Source organism: Myiozetetes cayanensis, unplaced genomic scaffold (assembly GCF_022539395.1).
Source record: "Myiozetetes cayanensis isolate MyiCay16 unplaced genomic scaffold, myiCay2020 scf7, whole genome shotgun sequence".
In the NCBI taxonomy this organism is placed as follows: Eukaryota; Metazoa; Chordata; class Aves; order Passeriformes; family Tyrannidae; genus Myiozetetes; species Myiozetetes cayanensis.
In genome coordinates this window covers 22997502-23021483 of record NW_026087964.1, presented here as the reverse complement: position 1 = coordinate 23021483, position 23982 = coordinate 22997502, and the positions used below count along the sequence as shown (strand labels likewise).

At 37.5% G+C, this 23982-nt stretch overlaps 1 protein-coding gene across 1 annotated transcript in view; it reads left to right on the top strand.

Moving 5' to 3' along the window:
• CORIN (corin, serine peptidase) overlaps positions 1-23982 on the top strand; it is a 117060-nt gene that overhangs the window by 18340 nt on the left and 74738 nt on the right. Inside the window, exon 3 of the mRNA XM_050338600.1 lies at positions 3294-3746. Coding sequence (XP_050194557.1) covers positions 3294-3746 — 453 coding nt within the window. The remainder of the gene's footprint in view (positions 1-3293; positions 3747-23982) is intronic.

Below are 23982 nucleotides of genomic sequence, written 5' to 3'. Positions count from 1 at the left end.
TAGTGCTTGCTTTGCACTGCCAAAGACCTAACATTCCATATCTTGACTGTGAAGACCTAACTCAGCAATATAAAATTGAAGGGGGAAGAAAAGGCTAGATTATACAGGATTAAGATTACTGATGTTTTACAATTAGCCTGACTCCTATAGACATAAAGAGCCTTCTAATAAGAATGGTCCATAATTTTTCATGGGGATTATAGCTAGTGTAGTGTAGTATATTATAGTCATCATCATGGCTAGGCTTCGTGAACGAAGATTTGAGAGGGGCTCTACCCACGCTTGCTACAAGTGCGCTGATGGCTAAAAAGGCCAATGTGAGATAGACAAGTCCGGTTGCAGAAGGTACAGCAGAAAGACTCTCCAGGTAATATCAACAAGATGTGATTCTTTCTGCGTTGTCTTTTCTCCTCGAGAGTGATCCTGCGTGTGTTCTCAAAAGCAGCAGCAGCGTTATAGATGGTGTGTCTCCAGGCCTCCCGATTGGAGGCCAGGGTAGACCAATGGTGATGATCAATATGGCCAAGGCTGAGGGATTGTTTCAGGCAGTCCTTGTACCTCCTCTTCAGGGCTCCTCTCTTGCGGCAGCCAGTGGCAAGTTCCCCATAGAGCACGATCTTAGGGAGGCGGTAGTCCTGCATCCTGGAGACGTGCCCTGCCCAGCGCAGCTGTGTTCTCAGCAGCATGGCCTCAATGCTCGTGACTGCTGCCTGTTCAAGGACAGATGTGTTGGTCACATAGTACAGCATAATTTCATCACTTTCCAGAAAAACAAACAATAACTAAATGCATGGTTTGAATAGCTAAAAGTTTCTTGAAAATGGAGAGACGTATGATCCCCCTCAAATTGTGTTAGAATCTGTAGTCATGTCTCACTTTGCTGAAAAAAAACTGAAAAAAAATCCTTAAGTAATGAATAGTATGCAAATATTACAAAGGTGAAAATTAGCATATTTGTTAGAATGAAAAACCTCTGGTATTTTCATTCTTATCCTTGCAGAGAGGAAGTGTTCTAAGCTACTTGAAACATTGTTTTTAAAAAGTCCTTCATAGCTGGTAAGCATTCTACCAAATTAATTTTCTTTTAATTGAACCATAATTGTTTCTCATTGCAGTTATTTATCTGGGAAAACAGAATGCTTTATAGTTACAGTCCTATAAAGGACAATCAATTCTATTTCTTTTATAGTGATAAATGCATTCCATGGTAGATGTCGTATTCCTCCCATTCCTTCACATCAGTGTCCTCAAATCATACTTACATGGTCTTCTTCTACCTCCTGCTGATGCCCATCTGCAACTAATGCTTTGTCTATTGTTTTCTGTAAACATCAGAACAAGTGTTATGACACACATAAAGAGTCATTTCATCTACGTCAGACTTTTCGAGTCCAGATGTAATTTTTTGGCATATGATCACATTGCAGGACCACATCAAATAAGCCTGCCTTTCAGGCAAGCAGCATACCCTTTTGTCCATGCACAGTATTGAGCATTTACACATTTTGCAAAAAAAGTGTTTTAAATATCTCTTAGCCTGTCAACCCTGGTGGGAATGAAGATCCTTCACAGAATAAACACCAGGAAAACCTCATTTTAGTAAAACTGCTAGGCTTAGCTTTGTCAGCTGAGATGATACAATTAGGAAGGCCTTTTGTGTAGAAGAGGTTCATTGTGTGGTCCACCTGTCAAGAAGAGTTGTTATCACTGGGAAACTGAAAATAGAACAAAAAATGCCATCGTTGGAAAGATGGGTTGAAGAAGCAAACAAGTGTTTGGGGATCTCAGTGAAAGAAGTAGATGACCTTATTGGTAGTGATAGACATAGCTATTATTTGTAGTTCCAGAAAATGAATAAAATAAGTCAGAATGAGGAGAGTATAGAATCCAGTGGGTAGTTTCAATATTTTGCTTCACAGTATTTATTTGTCCACTATATTAATCCAAAGGGGTTTTTCAAATTTCTTTCAAGAGTTTACCTGTCTTGAAATGTATTGTCTGCTATTTTGCTGACTAGTATAGAAATAGCTAATAATTTTAACTTTAATTTTAAATCATTATTAATAGCTCTTTGGGACCGATGTTTTAGAAATTTTTTCTATTTTTACGCTGAGTGGAGAAGAGAGTGGAGTGAGTGGAGTCCAAGGAGGAGCTGAGGGAATGTGAAAAAATACCTTCAGCTATTCTTGAGTTACAGGAAAATATTATGCACTTTGTCAAAGGAGTTAAAAAAACTTGTTTTAACTTTTTGAAAACTGCAAAAAATCTAGTGAAGTTTGAAAATTGAAACAAAGTAGGTGTCTAAATTTTAGAAATTCAAGGCTTTATTTGGAAACAAAGCATGTTTTAAGTAAGCACGATTTCTGAGCACAACCACTCACAATTCCTTAGACTTTAGCAAATCATATTAATACTGGTCCTTATTTGTGAAACTGCAACACATTCATTCTTCCTGTCTGGCCTGACCAGAGGACTCAAACAAACAAACTTCCTGAAATAATTTGCAGATGGGAGATTTTTAGTTGCTTCTATAAAATACACAAAGTAAATTCCTCCAAATCCCAATGAATTATTTGAATTATTTGAAACATTTCCTGGTGGAAAACCAGAAATCTTAATGTGTATATATATCTATATGTGTATATCTATATCTATATGTGTATATATATATGAAGTTCCCCTTGGTTCTTCCAGTAGAAGTTAGACATAAAGATTTACTCACGGTCAGGGACCTATAATTACCAGTGGTAGTTAAATTACATAATCCTATATAGAGGAAACAATATCTCATTCCATTTTAAAAGTTAATGAATTAAAAATATATTAAAAATGTATTGGTTCCCTTGAGGCTTCAGAAGTAGATTTCTGAAGATGTTAGTACTATGAAAACAAGAGATGATTCAATTTAAAAAGAGAAAAAAACCAGTATTGTCAGTCTTGTTTACACTATAATAGAACAAATACATGTTAGAGCTACTTGAAGTTGCACTTTATAGTTTTAAACGTGTAAGATTTCTGTAAGTAAATTACTATAAGTAAAGTTAAAACATTTGAAGCTCATGGAACCATTTGTTTCTCTATTTATCCTACAGTAGCCATAACTTTTGTTTTATGTGCTACTGTTATTTTCTTGCTACATTCTTAAATTTAGTTCTCTTTAGTTTAACTTGGAAATAAATATTACTTTTAAATCTGTGCAATTTTATTTATTATTAACCTGCCAAAACAGATTGGTAACACTTGTTCTTTCAGGTGATGGGTGGTAATTTTGGTGCTTTTTTTCTTTCTTCTAGGGGTGTTAGAAAAAACATGCTTTTATTCAAATGGAACTGAGGTCGTCACAGTTAATGGTGACTTTGAAACATATGATGATCTTTTGCCAAACATGGCTGAAAACAGTTCCAAGACTGATCCCACAATGGATCTCAGCACACAACCCTCTTCCTGGACCACCACACTTTTATCCCACATCGAGCAAATGAACAAGAACTCAAACGTGTTTAGAGAGTCTTTCCAGGAAAATTCATTTGGTCTCCCAACTCAAGCCCCAGTGCTCAGTCATCAGCCTACAAATGATGCTGCTTTGTCAGAGAGCTCTGAAGACAACCCCCAGCTGTTTGCCACTGCAGAGGAGGTGACTTTGTGGTCTACAGATGCATCCTTTAACAACATAGAGAGGATGACCACTCCACCAGTATTAAGTCCCACCCGTCCATCTGCGTCACAAAAAATGTATCAGAAAAAAAGTAAGTTTACATTATATTTGGCTCCATAATTCTGAATCAAAAACTACAGAGCATACTGTTGGCATGTTTTCCAATGTGTTCCTGTGAGTTCTAAAGAATGTGTTCCTTTTGACAGTTTGTCATGCACATTCCACATTGCAATCCATTGGTTTCTTATCAGAACATTTGACTCGACCTGCTGAGGAAGATGAGTAAATTCTTTCATGTATGAAAAATTAAAACATATTTTTCAAATGGTGCTAATAATAAATGCTTGCCAAGGCTGAAAATGAGTTATTGAAGGCTGTATTAAGTTTGTAGATTGAATTTTCTATGTTTCTTAGAACTATGAATGTGGCAGATAAAAGTTGGGAAACAGCTCAGTTTTGTTTTGTTCTTTCTTGAGTGAAGTAAAAGTAGGGAAAACCTTTCTTTTTAGAAAGAAAAATAAGACTTTCTTTTTTTATAACCTGTTACACAGAAAGATTTAACTTTTGAAAGTATGAGAGTGATGTGTTATTTTCTTACTCCAAAATCAGCTTTTAAAAACCCACCTTATTGTAAATCACTAATTTTTGATTCTTCTGTCCCCTAGACTGTAGTGACCTCACAGGCCATTTGAATGGCGCAGGCTTTCTGTAGATTCTGTTTCCTATGTAATGTTTCTTATACAGATTTATCTCTTTTTCTCTCCCTGCATCCCAAACAGAACATATATATATAAATACACACTTGAATCCTATTAGTGATTCATTTATTTACCTCTTTTGGCAACTATGCATAGTGAGCTACACCACAGATATTTTCATCATCATATATGAGGTACCTATTTGAGATAGATGTAACAGTGTAAAACCCTTTTCCCTTATTTTGTTGAAATGAACTCTTTTGAGATGGATATAATGTGCATCTGTAATACGCATATGTGTGTGTATGGGACATGATATTTTTCCCTCCTGTGATGCTGACACAAGGTGCTACAGTGCTGAAGTGGTTTAGGACAGCCTTAGGTCTGGATTTCTAACCTTTCAAATATTTGGAGTTTGGTATTATATAGAGAGGTGCTTTTAGCCTATGAATGAGTTTTCAAGTATGTGTTCTATTTTGGTATGTTCAGTACATTCCAACAGCAGTATGACTGCATGTATATTCAGTCAGTGAGACTACTTGGAATTCTATTGTGAGGTAGTTTCTTCTGTGTAAAGAGAGAAGGATAAAAGCTTTTCAAAGACAAAGTTGAAATACCACAGTTTACTTAAAAAACCCACAACCAGCAACAACCAACCAAACAGACAAACATCCCAAACTGAGATACTTGAAGTTAGGTTTTTCTCTGCCTATCAGAAACATCAGTATATATATATATATATATATATATTAGGGATCCAGAAGATCTTAGAGTAACTATGTGTTACTATGGCTGTCCGAGGCATAGAGGACTAGAAAGCAGGGGATTTGGACTAGCACATAGTGCCCTTCACTACTTTTTTTGTTCTGGCTTTTGTAAATTAACTCCTTAATTCATCTTTGGTTTCTTTGATCTCTTTTTTTCCCAGTAAGCTTTGCCTCTCTGAGAGAACCGTAAGGTAACAGAGAACATGGTTTAATGCCTATAGGAAATTCTTATGTATTCTGATGTGGAGGGAGATGAGGTGTAACTGGGAGATGAGGTATAAACTAGCAAAACTGGAATAGTCTGTTGGGGTAAAAATGATTTTTTTTGGACAAGTAAAAACTTAAAGACCACGTGGGAATGGTGGTAGTAGATCAAATTAATTCTCTCTTGCTTAGTGTCTGAATCCATTGTGGTCCACTGTGAACATTAGCACGTGCCTGAAGAAGAACAAACTAGGTCTAGTGTACTGAGATGCTTCAGCATTACAAGTCCCGATAAGCATTCTCCCATGAATCACTTTTGAATAATCACTTTTGAACCCATGAAAAACAGAGGTTTGAGGTTTTTAAGTGCATCTCATAGGGAAATTACCCTCTAAACGAAGTGTGAGGCTGATGTTCTTTTATCAATGCACAATAGCAAATCATCTATCAGTGCAAGTTTCATCTGGCTCAAATGTGGGTAGCCAAATGCATTTCTGTTGATTTAGTAAGCATGAATAACTTGGACTTTATGCTGATTTTATGCAGGATGTCGAAAGACAAATGATATGTCATATAACATAGAGACTGCCAGTGCAAAGACAACCAGACAAAGTTCTATGAATACATTTGGACTGGCATTCCTGTGGCTGTTATGTTTTCGGTCTGACACTAGTGTCCCTAGCACTGGATTTACTTTACTGGTGAACCACAGCTTCAATAAAAGACATTAATAAGAGAAATGATCAACATTGTGACCATATGGTGGTATTCAGTCAAGACTTCAAAATAACACAAGTAAGACATTGCTGAGTTACTAACTGGAGAGGAATGAAATTTGGCACATATGACATCAATTATTTAAAAAGTCCTTGAAGCAGAAGGAAGTTCTTTGGCAGAAATTCTGGTAAAGAGTACGTTAGTGGGTAAATAGGAATGAACGATACAACAAGGAAGAGATGAAGGAGTTTTTCATTTTACAAGGGAAAGCAATGTCTCACAAATTTATTAAGAAGGAGTCAGTGAAAATGCTGGTTAATACAACATAATTGTCTTTTCAAAATGCTGTTAACAGGAGTCTTCACTGACAAGTCTTAAAGACACTCTTCTCACACACTACATGTTCATTAAAAGACAGAAGGAAAATTAAGAATGACTGGTTAGGCTTCACAGTGAAGAAGGCTACTGGTGAAGTCTACAAAGAACAAACCAAAAAATCTCACTACATCAGTGCATAACTTCAGAAAGATAATAGTAGAATCAAAAAAGGCAAACAACAGCCAATTAGACCAGTAGAGACATGGAATGACTTAGATGTGGGGAGGTACTAAATAGGAGGAAGACACTGTTTTCCTTCTGGAAAACAGCTGGCTTAGGAGTAAGTGATTGTGGTAGACATTCATACCATTTTTAGTGTGTCTCACAGTTACAGAAAACAGTTACTCACTGTTTTTCATTATACCAGGAGTTGCCTTTTTTTTTTTTTTTTTTTTTCCTATCAGGCAGTAAGTTATCAAAAGAAAAAGGAAACATCTTTGCCACAGGATGATGAGGAGACCTGAAAGTATGAAAATACTTGGAGAACCTTATGAGGGGTTTGTCTACGGGTGCTTTTAGACACAATAGTCTAGTGGCAACCTCTGACCTGTGAAGGCTCAAGATTTTACATTGCCACAAGTTGTTGCTATACTCCTAGGTGTTTGTTCCTTATATTTACCCAATATTACTAGAATTTTTCTTGGACATATGATGCTGGCCCCTATCAAAAGCCAGCTTCTGAGTTAAGTGTATCCTGTGTTACCTCTCTGTTGGAAAGCAAGTGAAGGAATATGTTTTTCCCGTTGAGGCATTTGATTTTGTGTGACTTCATGTTTAAATGTTTTCTAAAGGCATGGGCCAAGGTCCTAGGTCATGAGAATGGTTCATTGGAGAGTTTTCTGATAGCAAAAACATCAGGAAGGGAGTATTAGGTGAACCAATAGGTTCAGTAGTGTTTATTCTTGCAATTTAGAAGTATATGCAGTATACTGTTCATCTGTCAGTCAATGCTTAGCAGAAAAAAACCCATATTAAATAGTAATTATCATAAAGAATAAAGAACGTTTTTCCAAGATAAGTGTTAGCACAACTTTATTGGCACTTCTTTCTCTTTGAAACGAAAGCAGACTGCAGTTAGGCAGGAAAGTGGGAGACTTCATTCAAACGAAGCAGACACCCTGCTCTGTAATGCTGCCAGTTTGAGGGGACAGGAACGAGGAGAGGGAGTGAGGGTTGACATTCTTCCTAGAAGAACATCCTGCAAATGAACGGAACATGCACTGGGACAAGAGGTGTTAACATCTGATTTGGTTTCCTGCACTCACTGGTGTGCGCATCCCTGTGTATATTTAATATCCCTTTATTCTTCTGTGCCGCTTCTCCCGCCGCCACGAGAGGGCGCCGAGGCGGCGGGTCCCGAGCCCCGCGGGGCGGGAGCGGCACCGGGAGCGGCACCGGGAGCGGCACCGGGAGCAGGGCACAGGGCACTCCGCGGGGAAAACGCGGGAACCAGCCTCGCCCGCTGGGAGAGAGCCGGTCTCCGGCTGCAGAGAAGGACGGGGAGGCACCCCCGAGTTCTTAGGAAAAGAACTAAGTAAGGAGCAAGGCGGATGGAAACAAGGGACAAGGTTTTTTTCCATCTGTGGGTTATTTTGAATGTGCTCGACAGAGTTTGGAAAAGGCGAGCATCCCGAATGAACATGGGTGGGTTCCTGCTCAGCTCCTCCCTGCACTTGCACAAGTGTCAGGAGGGTGAAATCCCTCCCAGAGCCCTAAACGGTGGCTTGGAAGAATGAAATGGAAAAGCGCCTTCGCAAAAACGAGACAATGAATCAGAGGACTTGTTAGGCGTTTATGTTTCCTTGCTTGCATCTGTTGCTCTTTTCCTAAATAACAAATATTCTTATTATGCAGAAGGACCTTGGGTCTTTTCATGTTTCAAGCACACATTTGAAACTGGAGCAATGTAATTTATTTGCAGTCCCCTGCTCAGCCTAGAGATTATCCTAATCTCCTCTATTGTCATTTAGCTATGTTCAGTTAATACATGAAATAAATATCTTTATCTCTACCCAGCATTTCTTATTTTGTGTTTAGTGTTCTGCCACTGGTAGAGTCTGCAAAGAACTAGTCTGGCCCAGCTTTCTGTGTGGTAGGAAAGAGCAATATGAAAACTACTGCAGGGGTAGCTGGATGTGATGATGTCTTAAGTGACACAGAATCAAGAAACTCCATGCCTCTCTCTCTCTGACTTGTACTGCTCATACTAAAGACATTTTTTTCTACTGAAGCTAAGGTATCCAGTAAGTGCATCCAAAGTCAGTCCATAGGTTTGTGTCTTTCTAATCCCCAGTATTTCCAGCAGTGATCTGATAAATCACTTTGTCTTTTAGCTCAGTTTACATATAATTATTCATACAAGTTGGAATAGGCCCAATTATATAGGAGCAATAGCAACAACAGATCCATGGTAGACTTTTAGGGGTATTCTTGTCCTAAAAAAAAAAATAAAAAATTCAAAATGTTGTTAAAATACGATTTTCTCTGCAAGGGAAAATGGTTTTGGCTTTTCATAATGGCATAGAAGAGCATAAACAGACCTAAGTATCCGACCAGGAGAGTTTAGCCACTCAACTGTACTTTTTTCATGCAAATGCAAGCATTAGTAGACTAATATAGTAACTATTAATTTTGTTGGTACTTGAGTTCATACTTGAGAGTGTTTTCTCTTCCAGTAATAGCTTCTGTTTCTTTATCTCACTTATACCTACATTTTCTGTCAAAATTAAAGAAAGTGAAAAAAGCTGCTCTAAAATTCTGGCAATACAGTTCTCATTTAAAAATGCGGTTTTTTCACTAGTCAACATAATCACTAAAACTGTTCTGCTTTTCCTCTCTAGGAGAAATTTAAAATTATGATTGCATTTAATATGGAAAAAATAATGGCTTAGAAGAGAAACACATGGTGAATTTTCACTAAATTCAATAGCCAGAACATGGTTTTCATCAGTTTCCCTGTTTTTCCATTGTTGTTTCTTATGAAGCATGGGCATAGGTTGGCAAGAAAACTGTTTGGTTTCTGACATACAAGATGTATTAGCTGAAATCCAAAAGATATCTGAAAGCCATTGCTCACTGTATAGAGTATAGAACCATTTTTCATTACCATGATAGCATGGATGTATGTACTTTTAAAACCTCAAAAAATTGAAGACTTTCAGCTTTATGCCTTTTATATCTCCATTATAGGGTTTTACACTTTGTTGCTTGTATCTTAAGCAGATGTTTGTTGTCAAATTGAACCATGAACTGATCAAGAGGCTAAACGAGATGTCAAATGCTTTGCCTGGAGTGAAACTTTCAGGAACAGGAAGGATGAAACAAGGCGTGTCATAAGATAATTGTTTGAGAATTACAGCCACTGACTTTTGTTTCAGACCCATCAGCTTGTCTGTAACTATTAAAAAAAGTATTTGTGGGGTCATTTCAACAAAAAGATGATGTTAATGCACGTTTTGTTCTATATTGTGATTGATCATTTAGTTTCCAAAGGGACACACCTTACACCTGTTAGGAACATGTGACTTTATGATTAAAGCTGATCTGTTTTAGGCTTCTGCATGGTCTGCTTTGGATTATAATAGATAGAGTGCAGCCAGGTGTGGGTACAGAGCCATCTTTAATAAAAATGATAAGTTCTAAACTCTTGACCAAATATTGGAAGGTCAAAGCATTGATACAAGAGAAAGTGACTTATAGTCACTGTCATCTTTTGCAATCATGTGAAATTCAAAAACAGCGTAATGAGTACCATGGCTTGAAATTGTTGTGGGGATGGGAATCTGAGAAAGTGGTAAATATCCAAATACAATTAAAAATTAATTTAGCTACTAATCCATACACAAAGTCTGTCTTTCTCACCTTTATTATGACTGATAATTAAAAAAATTATACTCTCTGATGAAATAACATAGCAGAAGTTCATACTAGAAACCAGTTTGCTAGTGTAGAACCTGTTGCCCATAGGGCTGTGGGATCCTTGTCCTTGGGTGTTTCCAAGACTCAGTCAAAGTCATGGATGACAGTGGGCAGGTGGCAATCTCACTGGGAGCAGCAAGTTGGCTAGAACCCTCCAAAGGACTCTTTCTACCAATACTTCTGTGATTCTAAGGTATGAAAAAATTGGGAGTAGAACATGAGCATTTTGCATGGTTGAAAGAATTTTAACATTACAACATTTTTATTGGTATTTGAGGTAATTTAATCCTAATTTTTATGGGAAAACTTGTAGTTTCTCTCTAACAGACACAGGCAATTAAACAATGAGCTATAAGAGAGACCACTGAAAGAAGCTATCAATATTTGTTACTGGATTTATGTGAAAGAAATAAATGGACTTACCATTCTGAGAATAGCAGCTGAGGTACAAGGATTTAAAAATCTCAGTTTGCACATGCAACTTGAAGGCATAATGTTCATAAGATTTAAATGCAACCTGAACTGACACACAGTTGTACGAAACTTAATCGTGTTAAACTCTTAAACACTTTCCTTTTACACATCAAAAAACAAGGTCATTTTTGACCCCAGATTGCTCAGGCTGTTAAAGTTTGTCCGAATTCTTCCTTGTTCACACAACAAATATTGCAACTGGAATCCTAAAGAGTAACTCCATTAATGTAGTTAGCTAGGCTTGTCTGTGAATAGAAGTGTCTGGACTCTAGTGGTAGAAAAAGAATTAGGCCATCATTGAGTATTTTAAAAATGCAGTGCTCAAAAGAAAATTCCAGCGATGTAAACAGGAGATTCAGTAGCAGTTGAATGAAGAAATTGACAAGAAAGTTGTATCTCGTGTTCTGCCACATGTATTTTGTCAAATGTGCTATCAAATTCAGAAGATCTAGGCTGTAGTATTTCTGGCTAATTCAAATGACCTTTTACAGACAATGGCTTTGCTGTAATGAAACAAGTACCCACATACCTCTGAAAAATATAGTTGTGCATATTTTTCATAGTAAAAACAATCAATTTGTTAGACTGATCAGTCCTTAATTAGCCAGGGCTTTGAAGATCAACACTCAGATCTTAAGGTCCCCCTGCAGACGGCAAGCAGAAAACTTCATGTTGCAAAGCAAAGGTTGTGTGTACTTGCAGTGTTGTGCTTCGTAGTGTGGTGCTGTAGTCTCCTCACAGTTTCTAGATAGATTTCACAGGGAGGGGTTTGCTATATTAATTTTGTCTGAAACTGAGGTGGGTATAGTTACCATTGTGAGATACACTTGGAAAAAAGGAGCCTAATTTCTTACTAAATAGATCAGAAGAGTAACGTGGCTATTCTAGAAAGGTTTTTAACCAGAGACAACTGAGATGGTTCAGGCACAGCCTATTTCTATGCTGACCTATTCATAGCCTAAGCTATTTCAAGTGTTTACAAAAGGCTGTGTTTTGTTTTGAATATAACAGTATTTGTACATAATTAAATGTTGCTGATCAAGCTAGCATTCATTTTCACTTATTGAAAGCACATTTGTTAGAAAAACCCACAGAAACAATCAACCAAAAACATCTGGATGCCTGCCTGAGTCCAGTGATATCTCCAATTTTTTAATCCCCCCCCATTTTTTTTACAAAGCCTGTCAAGAGTGCTAAAATCATGCACATGTTTCAAAACAATAGCAAGATCCTGTTCAACTTAATATGCCCTGGAAATTAGCTTTTAATGATAGATCTAATCTTAAAATTAATTTCAATATATGTCTTTTGTTTATTTAACAGTAGAGTCTTAGAAATATGTCTTCAATTTCACTAAAGAATCCTGTAATTAGGAAATGACTAATCAAAACACCAGATCTAGAACACAGGGCAGATTGCATCTCATGACATGTACGTTTTCACCCTCATCCCTGGCTCTTCAGCTTACCTGCTCTCAGCTGTGCCTGCCCAAGGGATTAAAGAAGTATGTGCCTCAGCCAAGAAGAACAATGTCTGGAAGCAACTTGCTGAAAGAAGTGTGGCTCCAAAAAATTAGGTGACTTGACGAAATGTCCAGCCTTTTGCAATGTTCTTTGGTCAGGAGAGTAACTGAGTTAGAATTTATGACTTGCTCTGAGCAAGAAGTGTCTGGGGCAGACCGGGTGTGGTGTTCCACTCTACAGCTGCTGGTACAGATTGCCTTAAAAAAAAAAATTAACTATGATAGCACTTCAACTCTGATCTAAAATATGAGTTGTATTTCCCTCACAGCTAGGTCCCTCTCTGTGACCTGAATGATTCTGTTCTCTACTGCAGGTGGTCAGTAGCCCTATCACCTCTGCCTTTGGTACCTGTGGAGCATAAAGGGGAGTTGACAGTGACTCATTTCTTCCAAATTGTATAATTCATTAGCTGAATGAAATTAAATGCAGAGCACTTGTTTTCAGCTAGTCCTGGAGTCTGACTTCTATTTCAGATCCACAAGTGGGATTTGCTGTTCAAAAGCTTGTTTCCCTCTTCCCTACATAAGCTATTATCAGTCAGCTGGGCTTCATTTAGAGGTTGGAGGTGCTGAGAAGGTGTCCCCACTCCCTTTGCTCAGAACCATACAGAGCTGTGTGCTTTTTATGCACTGGTATTTGTTGTCTGCTCAGTGAGCTGACTTGGCTCTAACACTGGCTGCGTTTACTCCTGAGTGGTTTGGCAGAAAAGTTGTTTCAAAGAAAATGGCAAGCACACATGGTGGAGAGGAAGCAGTATTGCGCCATTGCATCAGTTCAATTGTCTTGTGAAATGCTTTTCTGGCTGTGTCAGTTGACCTAAGAAAAGTCATGACCTTCTGTTAGAAACTTACTCGACAGTACCTTACTTGTATCTTTAAGCTGCCATTACTGTGACTGAAATGTGAATGTGAGCCCTCAGGAGGAATGAGTTTGTCAAATGTCTATCCACATGTAAATGTAGCAAGCTTCATACTTCTCTTGAGACTGAGTCTTTGTGCTGTATTAAAGCTGTATAAATGTACTCCTGTTAAGCCTTTCTTTAGGGATCAAGACATTACATTTCATACGTAAATTGCTTCTGATAAACCAGATTTCCCAAAATCTGCAGGATAACTTATGCCCCTTATTACCCAAAATAAAAGCTATCAGTGCTTCTACTTAAATGCTTTTTAATTCATATTTCCATTTAGCAGTATACTATAGAGGATCTCCATTCTAGCAAAGGAGAAATGTTTATTTTTCACACATCAAAGAGGAGTTTCTTTTTGCATTGTTTTCTATCCCTTCATCATTTTTTTCATTTTGGTAATGGAGGTATTGCTGTTCATACAATTTCTTTTGTATTGTCTACAGATACAACATTTATCAAAAATTTATTGACTGTGGTAACACTCTTGAGACAGAAATATTTGTCAGCTCCTCAAGGATATTTTAATCTTGTCAAGAGAGGCTATTAGAAATGAGGACCTTCCTGTTGATAGCTGTTTGTAACATTGTGCTTTTACAACACAGTGTGGAGTCAAGTATTCCGTTTGTCTTTTCCTTCACTTCCTGAGTGCTTAGTGGATACTTTTAGGTATGAGCTCTCTATTTCCATGGTACAATTAGATGGTTTGTTGGTTGCAAAGGAAAGAAGAGGTGTCAGAGAAGTGATGATTCTGTCACCAATGACTTAGTTTCTATGTGGATGTTACAAAATTTGACTGTGATAGAGCAGCCCCCTATAGTGTTACTGTGTGTTTTTGTTTTGGTTTTGTTTGTTTTTGTTTGGTTTTTTTTTAACGGAGAGCAGATATATTAAGTGGAAGTCAGCAACAAAGCAAATGCTGATTTTGTGGCTTCTTTTGGCAAATAGCCTGTGTGTCAGTATTTGGCATCAGGTTAGGAAAAGATAGTTGTAGAATAATTTACTCCTTAGTAAATTTCCATCTTCAAAAATTAGAGATTAATTTAAATCTTGAAACTACAGATTTTACGGTGTTTTTTTAAGAAAGTGAATAAATAATAAAGGAATGCTTTAGTTGTGTGAGAGGACCTGTGTTTTAACTGTAGACAATGGAAAATATTGCCTGGTGTACATCACTGAAGAAACCTTAAGAAACAAATGCTTTTGAACCATGCGATCTGCATTTTATAACGTTCTTATAACTACAACTTCTTTTTTGTGCATGGAATTATTAAAATTACTTCTATCTAGATATCACAAAATTCAGTTGCAGAAGTGAATTGTGTCTATTTTTCTAGCAGAAGTTTTGAGCTAATCAAAGGCAGATGACATGTATTATGTACATTATGTTCCTTTTTAGACAGCAGCTTGAGTAGAAGTTCGATGTTTTGATTTTATGCAAGTGTACCTCAATAGGTGCAGAAGGAACATGTGCGGTTGAAGAGAATCCTAGCAGGAACCAGAAACAAGTAGACAGTGTTGAGCTCTTCTTCATTCAGTGTGTTTCTTCAATGTCTTTCACTGCACTTTCCTGGTCATGAGGAATTTAGAACCTACTTCATTTACAGACGTCTCTTTAGCAGGCTTTTTTTTTTTTCAGTAATACGGTGACAATATGTCTTGGCTCACATAAAATCTCAAGGAGCTACAGAAGTCAAGAGAGTGGCACATTTAAAAAAGGAAGCCAGCTATTGAGAACAACACTTGAGCATATGCTCAGCTCATCCCTATTCAGAAAGCACTTCAGCTCATGCTTAAAAGATGCTCTCAGTAGAGAAGGTGTCTAGCCTCAAGACCAAAATTCCAAATAAGCAAAAGTCATTGCTTTTAAAAAAGCAGTTGGCACCCACCTCTCTTGTTGACCTGAAAAGGGTCTGCCGGTACTCCGTAGTTCTGAAAAAATTGTCAGTGTAGCCTATGGCTACCTTTTAGCCCCATATGCAAGGATATGAAGAGTTTTAAGTAGTTTCTTCTCTCAGGATCTTGAGAACAGCACTAAACTTAAGAGTTCTCTTAATTGCCCATGGTCTGACAGAGAGGCTCTGCAACTTTTCTCAAACTTGTGACCTCTGATTTGAGGCATCCAACTAATGCTTATTAGAATAGTTCACCTCTAATTAGGTGAAGATTCAGTTTAAGGCTTTGTACGTTGTGAATATTCAGTGACTTTTAGAACTGGATGTCTCATTTTGGATAGCCAATGAAAGATGTTAAATCCTGATATGTCTGTCTCAAATATTCAGTTTAGTGATTCAAAATATGCAGGAAAATAAAGCTAAGAACACTCTTTTTATTAGTAGTGCTTTTATTAACATCTATATTTCTGGGCTGCTTATAAAACAAATGTAATTCTCTCATTTGGATAGATTTAATGTTGGAAGGATGACTAGGTACTCTGATTAAAACAAGTTTTCAATTTGTTATTTAGACAAAAGGACATCTGCAGTGTTTGTGTTCTAAGTGTTTCAGCATTCCATGAGGGAAAAAAATAGACCTGAGTGACATAAAACTAAGGTAATAATGTTAAAAAAGTCTCCAGTTACTATAAATTTTAAAATAGGCTCATCTGGTTTGTATCTAAACAGCTTACACCCTCATAAATGTTTTTTAAATTCTTGTGCAAATAAGTTTTAAAAATCTTACCTAAATCATAAACTTTTAAGAGCAGAAAAGTTGGATGAAATCCGACTGGCAGAAAATAACAAAGAACCACGAGCAAGGTGAGTTGTGTTGAAGGGTAAATTGCACTCATGATTGAAAGGTAGTATGTATTCACTAGAAGTAATGATTGTTATGTCTTGGGTAGGGGAGAAAGCATATAAATAGTAACATACAAGCTCTATGTGAAAATAAGAACTGCACTGACAATACAAGATTGTAGGAATTCCAGCATGAAGCTGACACTGTAATACAGAAAGTGAAGAGGAGGTAAAGATGGAATATGAAAGCAAATGTAATGACATGGGAGGTTATATCTTACAAAGAGTAATTCCCACTGCATACAGAATAAGAGAGACTCTGGGAAGGAGACAGCAGGGGTCTCCAATAGATGGCAAGAATCATTCAGACACTAAATTGATATTGTTGAAGAAATGAAATGCATTCTTTGTCTCACTATTTATAATAGCAAATTTAGGACAGATGCCTGAAAGATAGGCATTTTCAGGAGTTCTGAAGGGGAAATATTAAGGGAAAGCAGAAAAAGAAATTAAAAAAAAGTATCTTTAACTTTCTGATTTAAAAACAAAGCCCAGTCAACACTGTCCAACCTGAAAGTATGAAGAAAACTGTGACTTTGTTTGACTGGTATATTTTGAGTTGTATGCCCAAGCTCTCTGTGAAGTTTCTTTATTGATTTCAAACTGTGATTCAAAATATTTCCTGACACAAACACTTGCAAAATAGCCAAAAAAGCACTTTTTAGAAGAATTGAGAATTTTAGACTGAGGAAAATAGTACAAATGATACAGAGTTGTTGATCAGGCTTGAAAAGAATTGAAGTATTTAGCGTTTTTTAAAGCTATTTCCTTCCACATCTTGATTTTGGTTTTCTTTCCAGGCTATGTCTTTCTCCAGTTTATACACTTACATAGTTCATATAACCTGACACAGAGACTTCTCAGAATTTTATCCCATAGTGGGAATTATCCAAATGATCTAAATCTGTTACTACATCTTCTATGTGTCTTTTTCTTGCTTCTGTCTAGCTTTCCATACAGAAAGATGACCCACAATTTCCCCTTCTCTTGGACTTCCTCTCCCAATATCACTGAATATTTTCCACATGACTCTGAGTCCAATGTCTCTACTTAAGTTTTGTTTGGTTGGCATGGAGTTTATCTTCCCTGCCACAGTCACCTTCCTGCAATGAGAAGCACATAAAAACTATCCAAATCTGACATGGCTAAGTGGGGTCTGGGCTAGCTAAATACAATATTTAAAGAAAAGAACAGAAATGCATGAGTCAAAACTAAATTTGCATTGTTTTCAATTATACTTTCATGCTACTTGAATTTGAAAAGGATTTGTAGTGGATTGCCCTTTGTGGGCTGCCAGATATCTACCCAGCTGCTCTGTTCTCTCACTCACTCTCCTCAACAGGACAGTGCAGGGAGGAAGCAAGATGAAAAATCTCTTACTTTGAGTGAAAGGTAGAGAGATCATTTACCAATTGCTTTCAGGTGCAAAACAGACTTGAGGGAGATTTACTGAATATATTGACAAGTAAAATCAGAGTTGGATGGTGAGAAACAAATAGAAGAACTAAAACACCTCTCCCCACCCTTCTTTCCCAGGCTCAGTTTCACTCCTTCATTTCTGACTCCTGTACCTCCTCCCTGATGTGAACAGCACAGGGGGATGGGGAACGAGGTTGTGGTCAGTCCATAACAGTTCCACTCTGCTGCTTCTTCCTCGTCACGATTTCCTGTCCTTCGGTGCTGGATCTCTGCAAGGGCTGCAGTCCTTTCAGAATGGTTCCTGTGTGGGCCCTCTTGAGGGGTTGCAGCCATCAGGATAAGCCTGCTTCAGTATGTGTCCTTCACAGGCTGCAGTTCTCTCAGGACATGGCCACCTGCTCTTTCCTGGAGCCCTCCACAGGCTGCAGAGCGGATCTCTGCTCCACCCCAGATCCCTTCCGTGGGCTGCACGGGAATCTCTGCTCTGGTGTCTGAGGCATCTTCTCCCCTCCTTCTCTCACCTCGGTGTTCACAGGATTATTTCTCACATTTTCTCACTCACTCTTCTGTGCAGGATTTTGCTCTTTGTTAAATGTACTTTCCCAGAAGTGCTGCCATAATGGCTGAGAGGTTCAGCTGTGCCCTGCAGTCATCTCTCGGTGCTGGCTGGAACTGTCCATGTCTGTCATGGGGCAGCCCCAGCCTGCGAACCCCCATTGCCACCTACAGCTGATACTGAGAAAGTTGAGAGAAACAGGCAAGTTTTACCCTAAATCATAAAAGAGGAAGCAAAACCCAGAGAAATAAAGTGAAAAAATTATCTCTAAATTTTATTTTAATAATGAGCGATTACATCTATGAAAGACAAAACAGTGATTGATATAGTGAAAGCTTTTGTCTGGAGGGCAATGTGATATATTTTAACCATTGGTGGAACCATCAAGGCCAGAAGACACTCATAAGACATTACAATGTGTTGGCTGAATTTTCCTTTAACAGAAATGTTAATAATATTTTATTCTATCTGTATCAGGTGTTTTAAGATATTAAAAATATCTTTTCCTTCAGGCCTTACTTTTCCTGTAGTGTTAAAGTGTAAAGAGTATGGCATCACTATTACTTCAATTTTATTAATCAATTATCATACAATTAGTTTCACAAATGTCTTAAGATCTATTATCCTTCATTTAAGTGTACTTTTCCAAGGGGTTAAAGGGCACTCCACTAGTACTCTTCCTCAGTGTAGAAATGTTGGTTTTTTTCCTGTAGAATGTGTATGTACCCTTTTTATTTTCTTCAATAGTGTAATGTGACTGTGTGCTGTTCTGTACGGATTTGTTGATGTTTTCCATATCATATGTCCTGGAAGAGGACAAATAGGAGCATGGAAATAATGCCAGGAAGAAACTGAGAATGTGTTTAGAAGGGAGCAGTCAACTGGTGTACACACTCAGCAACCAGGCTATCCCTTGTGTCAGGAAATGTGAACTGTGGAAATCGTGTTTTTAAGTTAGTATTCATGTGATAAAAATGCAGAAACTATGGTTTAGTTGTGAAGTAGTTGATTTTAATTCCCAATACTTGAAGTAAGGAGAAAACAGTTTGTAGATTTCTCTGCTGGATGGATCCTAAGAAAATTACTTTCTTAGTAAGGGGTGCTTTTCCTGAATTACATAGAAAACATCTGAAATGAAGTATCGGATGGTTGGTCCCAAGTGGACTGTACATGAGAAATTCATAGCTGGAGAGAGGCCAAGAAAATCTGTCCATATTCTGTTTTATTTGAAATGAAAAAGGTAACAAGATGTCATAGTAAATTAAGAGGTATTAAAATTCTTGAAGACAGTAATGAGATCTGGAAACGAGTTTTGATGAAAAGACCAGATTCTAGTTGAAATGCTGTGCTCCTTTGATCTGGAAAAGTCCATGACAATCCAGATATTCAATAGCAATAGGACAGAGGAGCTAAAAAAGGCATTATATAGGTTCATATGTTTCACATATGAAATTGTGGAATCAAGCAGAGTCACAAGATTGTTTTAAGGTTAGGAGAAAATGGCAACTTCAGATTTGGAAAAAATGGATTTGCTTGATACGGTCATTCCCTCATGAAAAATCCAGCAAACTGCTGCCATAGGCAAGTTATAAATGTTTCTAAATTAGAATGGAGGAGTCTGGTTTCATTTTGTATTTTTAAATGGGATTCTTAGAAATTTTCAAGACATTTTAGGATTAAAGATGAGATTTCCTGCAACGTTGGTAGAGTTTTTACTGTGAAAGAGCCGTGCGAATGTTGTCATTTTTCCTTGGGTTTACAGAGGCTTTACCAGCGAATGTATGGACTGCCACTGTGCAGTTAGTGCTGAGGGTGTACTGCACCAAGGTCTGTAATAAACTGTGTGGTGACCACTACTGCCAATTGAACACAGTTCCATTTTCCATTCTGTTAAAGTTCTTCTGATTAAAAAAACTATTTTCTATTTGAAACATCAGCAAACTTGGCATGGGATATGAAAATAATAAAAAATATGGCCACAGGCCACATATTTTTCAAGCCACATACTCTTCTCATATATTATGTTATGCTTTTCATAACCTGAGACAGAGGTGCATGTTTTGCATGTCTTCTACAAAAATCCTGATAAAAATTGACTCTAGTTAGGATGTAGGCCAGTTCACAACAGATTTAACTGAAGACATCATTTAACTGCATTACATTTAGGATGGCTGATGCCAGAAGAAAAGATCCCATATCTGCTTTTATAATGTTAGAATATGTATGCATTCAGAATGCAGAGTTGCACCAAATTCATTAATATATTTTTAGAGTAAAGGTGTTATTTTATTTCTCATCAGACAGGAATTTACTCTGATGGTGCAATTCAAATATTCCTAATCTGATCTTCTTTCTCTCCCAGACTCTGTGGGAAAAAATTAAAAAATTAAATAAATAAATAAATAAAATAAATAAATAAAATAAATTAAAAAAATAAATTAAATAAAAAAATTAAAATGTGGGGCAGGGGAAGAAAGAAAAGGTTGGGTTTTCCAGGCAGTCTAATGTACAGAACTAGTTCGTTGCATGGACCCTAAAACATCCAGAAGTGACAATCACTGCTGTGTGAGCAACCATGACCTTGTCATTACAGGCATGATTGAATGTTTTAAAACTAAAAAGATTGATTAAGCTTAAGGTGCAGTTCTGGTTGCATTTCTTTGGGGCTGCCATACACACTGACTTTTGGGAAAGAATGTGGGTGGTTATTTTCAGTCAGCTCAGTCTGCTAGTCCAGTGTGCTTTTGTGCAGATGCAGTCCATAGGTGTTTTAATCTGGAACAGTCTGAAGAGGAGAGAGGGAAAGAGAAAATGTGCTGTTTAAATTAGTTTCAGCAGGACTGAATATGAAACTGTAGTCTTGCATTGCAGTTGTTGGAGTAGAAGGAAGCCCTTTTTTATTAGTTCAGTCCATTTGGCAATAGCTGGTGATAAGCAGAAAACTCTTAATCCAGATAAATGTCAGAAATGACCCATATAATTAGGAACCATGATGTTCTGATAAACAGCTTTTTCACATCGTTATTCCCATTCACCTCTCTTTTTACCTTCCCCTAGGTATTGCCTAAACTAGTTTATATTCTCCATAATTGTAACCTTAGAGTACCTGGTGGGAGCCTACAAGAAGGATGGAGAGAGACTATTTACAGTCTACCCTGTCTGATCATTCTGTTGCAAGGACAGGTCCTGAGTTTAGTCTCTCTTTTAAAAATTATTACATAATTGCCATAAAATTCCTTCTTGACCATGAATTTTGAATTCATTGCTCTGTTGTCCAGGCACTGAGTACTGCAAAGGAGGAAGGAACTGTAGCTGTTCTCTGTCAGGACTGTGTGAATTTTAAAAGCTCTAAAGCAGTCTGTGCACGTGATCTCAGCCAAAATATCACTGCTGCATGACACAAGCTGTGGCAGGGACTATTCTGCAGGTGTGTCTCAGGAGATACATGGTGACTTTGTGAATAATTTTGTTGAAAGTTCACTTGTTTAAGCTCTGTGTGCCTCCCTCCCCCTTCCCCAGTTTAGGATAATTTGATTTTTGTGGATAGGGGAGACCTAGAATTTTGCATGGGTATGCTATCATCTTATCATAATAGCTACTTAAAATGAAGTCCCAGATCAGTGAAAGAATTTAGGCAAGAAGTAACTATGGGGAGATTAGTAGTTTAAAGAATTCCTGCTGTGAAACCTTCAATATTTTTAATATTTAAATCAGAATTTCTGTGTTTTCTTGTTAAGCTTTCCCAAACAATAAACATAAAAAAAGCATTTGCAGTACAAATAAATGGCAATGGGTTTGTTCAAATACAAAATATAATGCAAAAAAGGGAGGGAGATTTTACATTCTTATAGCAGGTCAAGATACTCTACAAAAGTCACAAGATGAGTGGTCATTAAAGAGATGGCATCTTTTAAAAGAGAACTCCGATTCTGAAGTGAATTTCCTTCCCTCCCTTCCATTTTTTTCCTTTTTCCCCTGGAAAACTATTTTAGTATCACAAGATTTTGGTGTTACAACCTAACAGATTTGGTGATCACCTTGGTGGTATTTTTCAAGAACAGCTTTACAACTTCAGAGCAGGTGTTGCACTGAAAGTCATTGGCATGTGCTGCTAACTCATACAGCCGCCTTTGAAAACTGCACTCTGCACTTTAGAAAGTTCTCCCAGTTCGGAGGCTTACCACTTCTTTTCTGGTCTCTAGCATTAGCTTTGATTTCTGAATGGAGAATCTGTCCCTGAATTATATGAAAAAATGTGATTCCCTGAGGAACAGATCCATTAGTTGCTATACTGTGGGAGTGAGAAGAGATTGTAGCAGAAAATGGGTGAACGCTGGCACAAAGATTTTTTTGTTGGCAGTACTGGGAGTCAGGGAAATCTTAATATGGGGACTTATGGATATAGTTTCAGCTTGATTATAATGAGGGGATAGACTTGCTATTATTTCAGTGGAGCAAGATTCAATTCCCTAGTTTTTTCTTGACATTTCTGGAGAGGGAGAATACAAAGGGATATACTTGTCAGGCACAGAAAAAATAGGGATTGTTTTTTACCAAGTCTAGATAAAATTTGAAACCCATCTTTTTTGTCCAACCTTCCAAAGACATTGCAATTTGAAAAAAAACCCAATTAATTCTTTTCTTCATTAGGCTTTGGTTTCCTTACTTTGATGTGAGATTTTATTAGTCCATGGATACCAGAACTTGCCATTTAGACAGTGGATACTGTGTCTAGACTGAAAGATGAGTAAGGGACACTGGCTTAATCCTTAGACCTGTGTTGTGTGTGCTTTACATCCATAGCTTTTATCAAGCTGGGGGGTCAGGTGTAAATAACCCACACAATTCTTGGAAGAAGCCAGTCCCAGAATGTCTCGTGATGGGAAGAATCCACCTAATTTGGTGCTACCTGTGTTCAGTTTGCTCAGATAATGAGAAGTGCTAAGGCTTGAATCTCCTCAAAAGTTTTCCCTCTTCAGAAGGCTAGAGCTGGGATGGTCATTTAGCATGAGTTTGATTTGTTTATAGCATGATTAATTTCAGTGTCTGGTGTTGACAATGGGCTGAGGACCCTACTTACTGCAGAACATGGGTATGCTCTCAGTATGAATAAAATATTGCTGGAGTCTAACTAGATGGCCTAGAAAGGCCTTGATCAAAGTAGGAAACTGTCATAAATACTGTAATGTAATTGTTTGTGATGAAAATTCTCAGTTTGGTGTATGGCTTGTGAAACTTGCTTTTAAGGACTCCATGTACTAGGTTACCTCTTGGTCATGCACAGCTGAGAGAGCCTGGTGCACATGACAGGGTAATAGCAGAGAAAGGTGGCTTTCATAGGTCAAAAGTGGGAAAGGGGTTTAGGACAGGGTAAGTGTTCAACTTGTGAAATCAGACAGTTTTATGTGGATAGGATAGAGAATAAAGACTGTGGAGGCAAAATCATCACCTTGGGAAAAATATGTAACCAAGTCTATGATTTGTCAGGAAAGCCAGCTGTGAAATAGAATGGTAGGAAAAAGAGAAACTTTATAGAAACACCAAAACCAGGGCAGTTCAGAATCCAGTCAGCCTTACTTTTTTCTGCATTACTTTCATTCTTAGCTGCATCTGAATTTGATTGTATCCAGGCTATGCTTACGGTGTGTTCCTCCAACCTGTGTCAGAAAAAAATTGGTTTTATGTTATTTGTAGTCCAGTTTTGTACAGAGTCAGAGGATTATGAAAATATGTAAGTGCTTATTTGATTTTCCAAAGTAAACTACCAAGTGTCACCATGGGGGTTTTGTTTGTGTTTGTTTGTTTGTTTGTTTGGTTTGGTTTGTGTGGGTTTTTTTGGTTGGTTGGTTGGTTGGTTTTTTGGACAGTATTATGATAGCATTAAGGAATGTAGTCTTATTGTGAGATACAGGCATTACTTCTATATTATATGTACTGACTAGTCAATTCAATATATGCTTTAAACCAA